General features: G+C 39.6%; 1 protein-coding gene across 1 annotated transcript in view; it reads right to left on the bottom strand.

Annotated features, from left to right (window-relative positions):
- Nucleotides 1–13,773, bottom strand: part of MTTP (microsomal triglyceride transfer protein) — a 46,655-nt gene that overhangs the window by 17,386 nt on the left and 15,496 nt on the right. Inside the window, exons 5-9 of the mRNA XM_054989816.1 lie at nt 7,724–7,840; nt 6,298–6,437; nt 5,594–5,744; nt 1,365–1,525; nt 34–202 (exon numbers count right to left, since the gene is read on the bottom strand). Of these exons, the coding sequence (XP_054845791.1) occupies nt 34–202; nt 1,365–1,525; nt 5,594–5,744; nt 6,298–6,437; nt 7,724–7,840 (738 nt within the window). The remainder of the gene's footprint in view (nt 1–33; nt 203–1,364; nt 1,526–5,593; nt 5,745–6,297; nt 6,438–7,723; nt 7,841–13,773) is intronic.

Below are 13,773 nucleotides of genomic sequence, written 5' to 3'. Positions count from 1 at the left end.
CAACGTGTTTCCTCTGCCATCCTTGTGACTTACTATTAAAGATTTCAGCAGTAACTCGTTGGGGTGAGAAGCAAGTCCGCAGGCATAGAGGAACCGCTCCAGAAGGAGAGGGCTAGTCTCATTCTTGAAATCCAAAAATTCCAGCATAGCCTCCAGAGAAGCTGAGGTCTGCGCAGAGACTACAGCATCGACCAACTGGGGGCTGTATGAGAGGGTGGGGGAGGGATGTACAAAAATAATTATTTATTTTAAAACTTGACGAGGCACACAGGCTGACAAAAGATTCGTTTATTCTGGTAAAACATTGTTTCTTGACATACAGCTATATATTGCATACAAATAATTTAAAGGGGCCATTTCCATTACTATGGAGCAGGCGCAACAGCAGCAGGACCACCACAGAGGCATTAGCATTAAGCCCTTCATGCTCATGTCCACCGTCGAGATGGAGCTCTAATTGTGGAATGGGTCTCTCCTGTCTCCCCCTTCCTGTGGCAGTTCCCTGAACCACCCTTGGGAACCTTTGGAAATAACATAGGACAAGGTGTGGGAGGCTACATTTCAAGGGGGGAAATCCACAGAAGCCTTCTCCGTCCACGAAGAGAAATGTCTTCCATTCAAGCAAGGCCTCGTTTGGGTCCAAACCACTGTAAGCTACCTTGGAGGTCTGTAATGAGTTTAAATGTGTGTTCTTTAAATGCTTGGTGTGGTACAGATGAAGAGTTGGGGGGGGGGTGAAAGAGAGGGATGAGATGATTAGTTGATGACTGAGAGAGTGGGCGGAATGAACTGCAGTTTTTAGTTACTGAGTGGAGAGAAGAGAAAGGCAGGATAAATCTTTAAAACAAATTATTTTAAGTATTTGGGTAAGGTAGAAGATATTTCAGAGAAGGTAGAGGGGAAAGGCCCTTTCATTATAACCCAATTCGAGGGAAGCAATGTATGTTAAAAGGATTATTTTCTGAACTTTTAAAAATACTGCCTAATCAACACAGAGTAATCAGTCTTCCCTTCTTTGATATACATAGTACATTGAGGCATTTCATAGTTTTCAGAAACAGGTTATCATGTTGTACAGCCAATATGTTTGCTTTAGATACAGGTTATACCGAAGTAAAATAGTATGTGTGAATGGAGATGGCCCTAAAATCATCATTGAAACCAATGCAAAGGACTGTCCAATGACATGAAAAAGGGCATGATAAATTGCTTTATTTTCTTTAAATTGCTTTGGTTGTCTGTTCATGCCAGTATACAATCCTGTCCTGCAAATATTTGCATGTGGCCATTCCTCTTCAACATATATGCAAATTTAACATGATGAACACACAGTAAAACAGCAAAATGGGTTGTCATTAACTCACAGTACTGTTGCATTACTTTCACTTCTAAGGATCTGAAGGATCTCTTCTTTCGCAGCCCCCCTCAGGTTCTCAATAAAGGATAAAAAGCCTCTCACGGCATCAGCTTTGGAAAGGTTTTCTGGTTCCAGCTTTTTTTTAATAGTATTCCAGTGCTGGAAGAGCTGCCAACAAGGGACAAAAAATGGTGGTAAATCTTTCACATTAGTTCTGAATTCTAGGAGCTGCTGACTTTAACTGGTCTTAAACAGAACTGCCCACTTTCTGATCTGAACTGAAGTGAAAAACTGCACTTTAGCCTGGAAAAAAAAGTAAGTTGGATCCAGTCAACTTTTTCATTCAATCTCACCTAGTTGTCTTCTTTACTATAACTCCCATCCCACAGCGCTTTTGTTCACGCGGACATCAGCACAACCGATTGTGCGATCATGGGGTGGGGGGCTCCTTCCTTTTTCACTAAAGATGGCTGGATCCAATCCAATATTTATTATCATTATCATTTTGCAGGCAAAATCTAACACAAACACCCTGCCCCAGTATGGACATTGTGTGCCCTATAGCAGTTTGCCTCATTTCTTGCATAGAATCCAGAGGAAAGTCAATGAGAAATTAATGGGATGCAGTCAGAAAGAAGAGGGGAGGGAATCACGTCTCTGCTTCAAATACTGGGGTGAACAGTAGCAGATCCTGCTGTTGACCCCAACAGTGTCTCTCAACTGCACCTCTTTACCTTCCGCAATGTAAATAAATGTTGGTGCCCATTCATGAGAAAAAAGGGGAAGTTCTATATTAAGAAGCACAGTTGTAGTGGGGCAAATTTTCCCTTGACAGCATTCAGCCTGTTTTTTCCTGGTCTGGGGGGTAAGTGCGGTATGTCTTTGCATGCATTTCCTATATCTTGGAGCCTCCCCCTGCCCATCCACCTGTCAAAGTGTCAGGAATTTCCTAGTCATTTGTGTCTCTCATACGATATATATTTAAGCTACTTATAGTTTGAGTATGTGAAGGCTGACAGCAATTTCAATAATCAGTTTAGATGGAAACATTTTTTATTGTGTGCTGCCAGGTTTATTTGATTACAAAGCTATTCACATAGAATGCGGAAGTCTTGAACTAACAATGCTATAGGTTTGTTTGCAACGTGCCTTAAAGAACAAACTGAAAAAAACTGAACATGTACACAAGCAGGAAACATTATCTGGGAATCGGCTCTAGAGACAGCTGCTTCAAGAGAAGAGGTAGGCAAACCTACACAACGTATTTATGGAATCGTTTACTAGAAATGGTTGCCTCTTCCTTCCGCTCTCTGCCTACTTGATTAGTTTACATCCCTAGAAAATGACATTTGACTATTTTTAATCAATTTCTTACAACTATATAGTAAGGAATTATCAGCAGTATAAGGCGATCAGTCATCGTTCAGGCTTGGAGATGGTATTATAAGAGTTATCGTTATCTGACGTACACACATTCATTTTTCAGGTCAACCATAGTCTCTGATCATTGGATTTGCAAGTATATATCACAGTGTCAAGAAAACCTTGGCTAGCTCCCAACAATGCAAGCAGCACTACCAGGGCTTTTTTTCAGCAGGAACGTGGTGGAACGGAGTTCCAGAACCTATTGAAAATGGTCGCATGGCTGGTGGCCCCACCCCCTGATCTCCAGACAGAGGGCAATCTCAACTCCCCTCTGTCTGGAGATCAGGGGGCGGGGCCAGCAGCCATGTGACCATTTTCCCTGAGGGCAACCCACTGAGTTCCACCACCTCTTTTCCCAGAAAAAAAGCCCTGACCACTACTATGACAACAGTTAAAGACATCTATTGGCTAGTATCTGTGACATCAATGGTGATTCTTCATCCATCCCTAGGCTTGGAGGAGTTTTATTTTGATCTTACATTGTAGGATATGTCCAGATTCACTTTTTTTGCTTAAGCTATCCTGCCTCTTTTTTAAAAAAAATAGTGCAGGGCTACCCTCTCGCATACAACAATGATCCATCCTTTCAATAATCTCAGTAGTTTCTTCCATTTCTCAACAAGCACAATCCTCTGTATGGCAGCCTGAATGTCCAAAAATATCTCATGGACTTTAACTCTGAATCTTCAACTATACTTTTTTTCAGATTTCTGCCTTTGGAACACCTTGTGGACTTTTGTTCTCCATGAGGAAAACAGAAATCAAATAGCATCCTTTAAAAAAAAACTCCCACAGAGAAGCTGAGAGGGTATTTTGGCTTGTGCTATCACCTGCCTCCACTTCTGTTATCTAGTATTATCTATGGCATTCCTTGGCAAAAGCTCAGCTGTTCCTTCCAGCAATGTTTATTGCTGCTCTCCAAACTAGGAGAGCACATCAACACCGGCTCAGCTTTGTTAAAATATCCAACCTCCAATGGGTCAGAGATATGAAGCAACAGCAGATGATGCTGCCCACAAATAGCACCACTATTTCAATGGTACAGAGGTCAGTTTACCTTAATTCTAACTAACCATAATTAAGTAGTAATAATAGAGGTGCAGGCTATATCCTGTGGATTAATAACCAGCAGGGGTGTGTATTAATAACCAGCAGCTCCGTGGCAAACTCGTTAAGGAAGTAGCATTTAGAGCGCAATCTGGTAAGTTGAGGTGGTAGTGAAAATATCCAGCAAATTTGGGTAGTAATTGGGCAAGGTTCTTGGACTGACGTCATTTTAAGCAGCATTGGCTGTCTTTCTGAGACTCAGGGGCAGAGGGGATGACACATATTTGATGATTTTTCAGCAAAAAATTGATTGGGAATGAGATATAAGCTGTTTTCACATGCGTGCATAGCCCTCTGGAAAATCACGCAAAACCCATGGCATGAAGCATCTTCCTAGTGTGATTTCCCAGCATGATCCCCTTTAATGGTGCGATGACGTCAGAAAACGTGCCATTAAACAGGATCGTGCTGGGAAATTGCGCTAGGAAGACGCTTCGTGCCGTGAGTTTTGCACGATTTTCCAGAGAGTTAGGGCATGTTAAAACGGCCATAAACTCCCCCTCTTTGTTTCATTTTCCTCTGTTTGCTTTAGCTGGTGTCTGACCGATTCAGTGCCTGTTAGTGAAACTCTCCACTTTTTTAAAAAGCACCCTGGGTGAAGGTGAAACACCCAAGAACACTTGATTCCTTCATTTCAGGAGAACACAAGGAGTAAAAAACGGTACAGCTCTGAAGAAATTTTCCACAAATTTGTCTGACCCATTTGGATTAGTTATATGAGTCACTCTCAGCTATGTTGAAAGGGTTTCAGGTTTTATGAATAATATCTATTGAGGGTGAAAGTCAAGTATTTCTCTTAAACTGGAATAACTGCAAAATTACTTACACTGTAACCATGACTTTCCAGGTTATTTTATGCAGTAAGTATGAAATTTTAGATATTATCCTTCCAAAGGAAGTTCAGAGAGTAGAACACAGTTCTGTTTTCTGATAAATATACTCATTGATAGTGGTATCGACTGGCAAGCATATTTTTTACCACAATCCAAAATTTAAAACATATGTTAGTACCAAAGCTAGCTACTTACCCACTTAAGGCCCGATGCTACAGCATTTTACATTTCACCAACAAATAAGTAGTTCAATATGCCACAATTACCAACCAAGTAATGTAACATTATGCCCTGCTGTACTCCTACAGCTGTGTTTCCCCGTCAAGGTTCTACAGAACCCAGGGCTTCCATGAGAAATTATAGAATAAATAAATAAAATATTGGAAATACCACAAAAAATTCAAAATGTCCTTCAAAATAGCACAGTTATTAAGGTTATATTTAGTTGTATTGTGCCTGTGTTCATTTTGTATTGTTACAGAGCACTGACAATACAAATGACAACAATTTAGCAATAATTGAATTGCATTCTCCACCATAAACTTTTTCTCGCCTGTAAACATTTTCATAGGTTGGGGTTCCTCAGGATTTGAAAAATTAATCCAGGGGTTTCTCCATGGAAAAAAGATTGGAAAACATTGTCCTACAGAGATGTCTGCCAAGTTTTCATTGCGCCTGGATGATATTCTGAGAGGTTGAAACTGACAGCGCAATCCCAAGAGTTACTCTAACCTAAGCCCACTGAAATTCTTAGGACTGCACTATAATTATAAATAAAAATTTTTCATAGTGTTCCAATTATTCCAGATAGCCAGCACTGCCTTCCTACTTGAACTTCAGGTATACACATCTTGATCTTGTATTTACTTACTGAGGGACAATTTTTGCATTCAATGTTGACTGGTTCTGCTACCAGTGAAACAGCTCCATAATTCGAATCCAGAGCCTTGATAATACTGGCAACTTGCTTCCCAACCATCATCCTTGGGCCAGCTTCTGTTGACTTCAGCTCCAGTTTTTGCCTGTATATACACATATATAAACACTGCTTTTGGGTTGTGTTTTGAACATATATTCCATTTAACAGACAAAGTTCTCAATACTGATTCAAACAGTAGCTTATAATTATCATGATTATGCATTGCTTCATTTCAGAACTGGTAGGTAAGGATTGCATGTTCTAAGATATCTTTAATGGAATATCAGCCATAGACTGTTATATATATTCAATGATGGATACCATCACACAAGTGAGGAATTATGCATCTGCTACAAACTTCAATATTCCAAGTAGCTCAGCTTTCATTAAAACAAACCCAACAAGTAAAGTTTCCATCCTTTCAAGCGCTCTCATCTTTAAATCCTAATATGGTGGTGATATTTAGCCAGTGATCTAAGCAAAAGTAGATAGGTGAAATAACAGGATGACAAGTCGATACTAAATAGAGTTCACACTTTTAATTTGTTTTCTTTAAATTATAGCATTTGAGTTATCAGCAATGGATATCATGCCAGCAGTAAAAGCATCACTAATGATTAGCCGCTGATTATTCTGGCAAAATAAACCCATCTTACTTTGAAATGACTTTTGCGTCAGTTGCTCGCCCAGTATTCGTCTTAAAAACATGATTTTCTTCTGCCCGCACAATTTTTAAAAAAGTGTCTTCCAGCACATAAATGGCAGCAGAAGTAGATTTTTTGCTGATGTCTAGAATCTGAAAAATAATTTTTAAAAGATGTCTGACCACCAAACTCTCAAAATAGGCCAAAAAAAAAAATCTAGTAAGGAGTTCAAGTGTGCACCTGTAATTCAGGAGGAGAATGCGATGTGTGTATTCAGATTCCTGCTGTCCACACAACACTTATGCTCCCATCTAGCAACTCTACTAATGTAGGGAACTGTAAGCCACGCACAGACAATCAGGACATTTAGGAGATTCTTATTTCACCCACGTCACAAAACTAGGAAAACAGAAAGCTCCCAGTATAGCTGTATTCAGGGCCTTTTTTCAGCTGGAACGCGGTGGAACGGAGTTCCGGAACCTCTTGAAAACGGTCACATGGCTGGTGGCCCCGCCCCCTGATCTCCAGACAGAGGGGAGTTTAGATTGCCCTCCGTGCCGCCAACTCCCCTCTGTCTGGAGATCAGGGGGCGGGGCCACCAGCCATGTGACCGTTTTCTTTGAGGGCAACCCACTGAGTTCCACCAACTCTTTTCCCAGAAAAAAAAGCTCTGGCTGTATTCCATGACTAGAGAATAGTAATGTAAGGTTAGTTTCAGTTTAGAAGAAATTACAGGGCAACTCCACACTTTATATAGCAAGTATGATTGCTCTGGAGATAACCCAAGAGTACGCACATGTATACTGTCCACATTTTGTGTGTAGCAGGAACACTAGTGTAACGCTGATGTTTTAAGTACTAAATATGTTTGCCATCTGAAGTGCGGAGCAGCACTAACAAGGCATAAAAGATGTTTATAAAATGAATGATGGTGAGAGAATGAATAAAATGAATTGTTTGCCCTCTTCCATAATGGCCTTTGGGCCATCCTGTGAAATCAACTAGCAGTAGATTCAGGATAAAACTCTTCAGGCAACATATAATGAATTTTAAATCCATTGCCACAAGTTAGGGGGATGGCCATGGCTGTTAGAGCTTGGACAACTCTGAAAACACAGAATAGACAACCTCATGGCAGATAGGTTTCTTGATAGCTGTGACAGCCAGAACATTATATCCTATTTGCCAAGAACTGGACAGAAACAGAGAGTGCTTATCCTCATTATTCCCCGTATGTGAGGTTCTCAGACCTTTGGTGGGTCAAGCAATGCAATTTTTATCTCCTTACATCAGACCCTGGGACTCAAATCCAGACAGAGACTCAAGAAGAATCCAGAATATTAAAGAAGGTAGATCATTCGTCTAACAGAGTGTACCTTCTACTGCAATAAGACAAACTGCATTTACATTTGCACTGGACTGAAGAAGTTATCTGTACCTGAAAATGGCTGGTGAATCCTGTCCGTTCCGGTTTGCATGTGTTCAAGGCTTTAATTTTAGTGATTTGATTTGGTCGAGCCTGGTAAGTAACATTGCATTTCCCAGAGATATCCGTCTAGAGAAAGGACAGTAAGAAGTTCCCGGGTCAAAGCATCAGTAATACTGCAAAATGCGTTGGAAATAGCTGGTCCCAAGCAGCTAGATCTTCTCCACTGTAGTTTTCAATTTTTTTCATTTAATTTTTTACCAAACGGTAAATCAGTTTGCCATGTTTTACCTTAATTCCACCTCCCTTACCCGATTCAGTTCCTGTAATTAATTTTAGAAAAGTAACTCCTGATGCGAGTAACCTATGTAACATATATAAGAACTGTGAACTTATGCAATATTATGATTCCTCTTCCATGGGATAAAATGCAATTTGCAGTTTTGCAGTTCACGAAAGAGGAACCACAGTCCCATGCAAGTTCACACTTCACAGTGCTACTGTTATACCTTTGTAACTGACCAAGTCACATTCTTTCCTCTCTCATCTCTCTCCTTCTCTTAAAAATGTAAAAAAAATGGTGAAGGTGTGAAACCCTGGGAGGGTGTGTGTGTCAGAATTCAGAAAATAAAACCTCTGGGGGGACTCCCTCCCTTTTTTGAAGTCCCCCCGCTCCCGTTTTTCCAATGGAAAATGTGAAAATAGTATGGAACACTTCTATGGAGTGCCTTTTAAGATTAGACTGCAGAGTCTAAATGTGTTATATGAATATTTTTATGTAAGACAATATGCAGCAATTCCTGGATATTCTGTAGATATACATATTTTCAAGTATATATTTATTGTTTAATTGTGTCTTGCTTTGTCTACAATACATATGCTCTAATGTGTATGATCTTAATTATTTCACAACCCACAGTATACAATGCAACAGTTACACACTAACAGTGAAACCCAACTGAGAGTTATACCCTTTTAAGTTCATTGATTTAAAGGGATTTAAACTGCTTAGGACTGCATTGTATGGCACTAAGAACATTTACCTCGGAGTAAGCCTCATTGAATGAGACTTACTTTTGAATATAGACATGCTTAGGACTGATGTCTAGATATAAAGTTGCCAGCTCCAGGTTAGGAAATTCCTGGAGATTTGGGGATGTAGACGAGGGAGGGTGGGGTTTAGCAATGGGAGGGACCTCAGCAAGGTATAATGCCACACAGTCCACCCTCCAAAGCAGCCATTTTCTCCAGTGTAACTGGACGGTGGAGATTAGTTTTAGTACCTGGAGATCTCCAGGCCATACCTGGACATTGGCAACCCTATCTAGATAGCATTTTGATTAGTGGAGAAGCACTCAAAGTGTTTACTGGACCAGTATTGTTTTGAATACCTGTGGCTTTGGAGCTGTGAGAAAAAGACACCATCGCGAGATCTGCTGTGGGAAGACGGGAGACAGGAAGTGCGTAATAACAATAGAGTGGCTGGAGAGAAGCGGCCCTTGCTGGAGGGCAGGAAGTAGGGAATCGCCATTTTTGAAAGGGGAAGGGTCGCGGCTTCAGCGGAAGAGGAAGTAGGCCATCTTGGATTACAAAATCATAGAGAAACCATAGAGAAAAGACGCCCGACATTTTGGACTCTTTAAAATTTAATTTCTATAAGAAGACCGGGACATTTAAAATAGAAAAACGTTAAATTTTACGCCACGGAGTTAAGGAAGAGAGCGGATTCGTGGGAGCGAGCTAAAGCAAGCCCCACGATGTCAAAAAAAGAGTGGCAATCGGCAATAGAAAACCTGGATAAAAACCTGGACAAAAAACTTTTAGATATGATTAAAGAACTTAAGGACACGAAATTGGAGCTGATAAAAGAGGTTAAAGAGGTTACACAGACAGTAAAATCGGAGCTGTCAGAAGTGAAAAAAGGTATGGAAACAATACGAAGTGAATTACAAGGAACGCAGCAGAGAGTTAAAACAGTAGAAGACGCGATGGAGAATTTAGCAGACACGCAACAAACAGAGATGAGATTGGTGAAGGGGAGAATGTCAGTTGCAGAAACTAAACATATGGAGAAGCAGCTACGTTTTCGTGGCTTGCCAGAAGTGGAAGGAAAGTCAGCGCAAGAACAGATGACTGAGGTGTTGGCTGAGTACCTGGGGGAGGAGGAGGAGGAAGTTGTGGCTATCCTAGATGTGGCATACCGTGTGAATTCGAGAATAGCAACCCAGAGGAAACTACCAAGAGATGTGATTGTGCAGTTTACAACACGAAATATGAAAGAGAGGATTGTGACAAAACAGTTTCAAGATCCATTGGAGATTGATGGCAAGACGATTATTATAATGAAGGAACTGCCCAGATCAGTGTTACTGGACCGGAAAAAATATAAAGTGCTAATTCAGATTTTGAAGGACATGAAAATCAGGTACAGATGGGAGTTACCGGAAGGAGTGTCCTTTGAGTTTGGAGGGGCCAAAAAACGCATCAGATCTGAGCGAGAGATGGAGCGATTTATTAAGGACAATGAAAAAGACTTACCAACAAGATCATGAGTATGGAGTGTAAAGTATTATCTTGGAATGTAAATGGACTAAACTCACCGAATAAGAGGAAAAATACTTTTCACTGGCTACTAAAACAAAAATGTGACATTGTTTGTTTGCAAGAGACCCATATCAGAAAGCAGGATGTAAAATATTTAAAATCTGGAAAATTGGGCAAAGAATATGTAGCGGCCTCCAACAAGAAAAAAAGAGGAGTGGTGTTGTACATAAAAGAGGAGCTACAGCCAAAATTTGTTATGAGAGATGTGGAAGCTAGATTTGTAGCAGTGGAATGTATTTGGAATTTAAAGAGAGTGTTGGTAGTCAGACTTTATGCACCTAACGGTGCAAAAGAAAGCTTCTTTGAGGATTTAAGGAAGCATTTAGACGATCTTGTATACGACCAGATAATTCTTGCTGGAGACTTCAATGGAGTGACAGACTTGGAACTAGACAAAAAGACTACAACGGCACAAAAGAAAAGAGGACTATTACCAAAGCTTTTTTTTGAGTTGATTCAACAAGAGACTCTTGAAGATGTATGGAGGAGAGAATATCCTAAAAGCAGACAGTTTACTTTTTATTCTGCAAGGCATTCTACATTATCAAGAATTGATATGATCTGGGCCTCAAAAGACTTAGCATTATGGACTAAGGAGGTAGAAATAATGCCTATGGTAGGCTCAGATCACAACCCAATTATGTGGAAATTTGGAAAAAAGAGAAAAAGGAAAGCATGGAGAATAAATGAGGACTTGTTACAGGAAAGAGAGAATATGGAAATACTGAGAAGAGAGACAAAGTTTTTTATACAATACAACGTGAATAAAGAAGTACCAACCAATAAAGTTTGGGATGCTTACAAGGCGGTTGTAAGGGGCATACTAATGGACTTAAATGGTAGAGCAAGAAAGAAGAAAGAGGATAAAAGACAAGAGATTGAGGAGAAAATAAAAGCCAAAGAAATACAGCTAAAAAAGAGACCAGGGAAAAAGAAGGTATACCAGGAAATTAAAATACTTCAAGAACAGCTAACAGCAATGAGCAATAAAGAATTGGAGTGGAATCTCAAAAGACTGAATCAAAAAGCGTTTGAGGGTGCTAATAAACCTGGGAAGCACCTGGCATGGCAATTGAAGAAGAAAAGGGAAAAGAAGATAATAAATAAAATTTGCGAAGATAACAAAACGTATTTGGAGCAGGCTACCATTAGTAGAGCCTTTTATAAATTTTACGCTAAGCTGTATAATAAAAAAGAAGTAAACAAAGAATCAATAGCGTCATATTTGGAGAAAACCAAACTTCCAGAAATCTCGGAAGCTTGGAGAAATAAGTTGAATAGTGAAGTAACTGACGAGGAAATAAGTAAGGCAATACAATCTGCAAATCTAGGAAAGGCGCCAGGGCCAGATGGACTTACGGCTAAATTCTATAAGACAATGGCTAATGAACTGGCACCATTCCTAAAAGAGGTGATGAATGGGGTTTTAAGGGATCAAAGGATTCCAGAAACTTGGAGTGAAGCGAATATATCATTGATCCCAAAAGAGGGCCAAGACCTGACTAATGTGAAAAATTATAGACCTATATCGCTACTCAACAATGACTATAAAATTTTTGCGAAGATATTGGCGGAGAGATTGAAGGGGTGGCTCTCGGAAGTCATAGAGGAGGAACAAGCAGGCTTTTTGCCAGACAGACAAATAAGAGACAACTTAAGGACAGTGATCAATGCTATTGAATATTATGACAAGCGTTGTGACAAAGAGGTTGGTTTCTTCTTTGTTGACGCTGAAAAAGCGTTTGACAATTTAAACTGGGACTTTATGTTTGCCACTATGGAAAAGCTACAATTGGGAGAAAGGTTCATCAGAGCAATTAAGGAAATTTATAGAGACCAGACTGCAGCAATTGTGGTGAATGATGAATTGACCAAGAAATTGACGATAAGTAAAGGAACAAGACAAGGTTGCCCGTTATCTCCATTGTTGTTCATTTTAGTATTGGAGATTCTGATGATACAAATACGTCAAGATGATGAAATTCGTGGAATAAAAATAAAGGACTATTCATACAAGGTCAGAGCATTTGCGGATGACATAATGTTAATTGTAGAGGACCCATTGGAGAACATGCCAAGAGTGATAGATAAGATCAAGGAGTTTGGAGACTTGGCAGGTTTCTTCATCAACAAAAAGAAGTCAAAGATATTATGCAAAAATATGACTAAGCAGAAACAACAATTGTTAATGGAAACAACGGATTGTGAAGTAACAAGTAAAGTGAAATATTTGGGAGTCGAATTAACTGCAAAGAACATAGATCTATTCAAAAACAATTATGAAAAACTATGGACTCAGATAGAGAGAGACTTGATTAAATGGAATAGATTGAATTTGTCATGGTTGGGCAGGATTGCAGCAGTTAAGATGAATGTGTTACCAAGAGTAATGTTTTTGCTACAGACAATACCAATCATCAGAGACTCCAAACAATTTGAAAAATGGCAGAGGAAAATATCAGATTTTGTTTGGGCAGGCAAGAAGCCTCTAGTGAAAATGAAAGTTTTACAAGATGCAAAGGAAAGAGGCGGAATGCAACTGCCCAATCTGAGACTTTAGCATGATGCAATCTGCCTAGTTTGGTTGAAAGAATGGATGACATTAAAGAACAAGAAACTATTAGCCCTAGAGGGATATAAAAAAATATTTGGATGGCACGCATATTTATGGCATGACAAAGTAAAGGTCAACTCGATGTTCCTGCATCACTTTGTTCGGAGAAGTTTATACATAATCTGGAAGAAGTACAGAATTTATCTACAAGAAGGAACCCCTTTGTGGGTGGTTCCATATGAGGTGATAGACCCGAGAGCTGTTGATAATGAACAACAATGTTTAACGTATAAAGAAATAACTAAAACTGAAGCATCCAAACTTAGAATAAAGACACAAGAGGAACTATCACCTAACTACGATTGGTTCCAGTATAGACAGATCAGAGACTTATATAATTCGGACTCTGTAAAGGGAGGTATACGAATAGAGAATTCGGAACTAGAGCAGACCCTTCTTAAAGAAGATAAGAAAAGAATATCCAAGGTATACCAAGTACTGTTGAAGTGGTATACCGAGGATGAGATAGTTAAAACACAAATGGTGAAATGGGCTATAAACTTTAATAAAGAAATAACAATGGAGGCATGGGAATACTTGTGGAAAACTACAATGAAGACAACGACATGTATTAATATCAAAGAGAACATTTATAAAATGATCTATCGTTGGTACATGACACCAAAGAAGATTGCGCTAGGGAATTTGAATACTTCTAATAAATGCTGGAAATGTAAGAAGCATGAGGGCTCCCTCTATCATATGTGGTGGTCGTGTGAGGTAGCCAGGCAGTACTGGGGTGAAATAATAAGAGAAATGAGTGAAATTTTACAATTTCAAATTAATAAGAACCCAGAACTCCTGCTACTGAACTTGGGAATGGAGGGAATTCCAGCCCAACACA

Source organism: Eublepharis macularius, chromosome 10, assembly GCF_028583425.1.
Source record: "Eublepharis macularius isolate TG4126 chromosome 10, MPM_Emac_v1.0, whole genome shotgun sequence".
NCBI lineage: Eukaryota > Metazoa > Chordata > Lepidosauria > Squamata > Eublepharidae > Eublepharis > Eublepharis macularius.
This window is presented reverse-complemented; position numbering and strand designations above follow the sequence as displayed.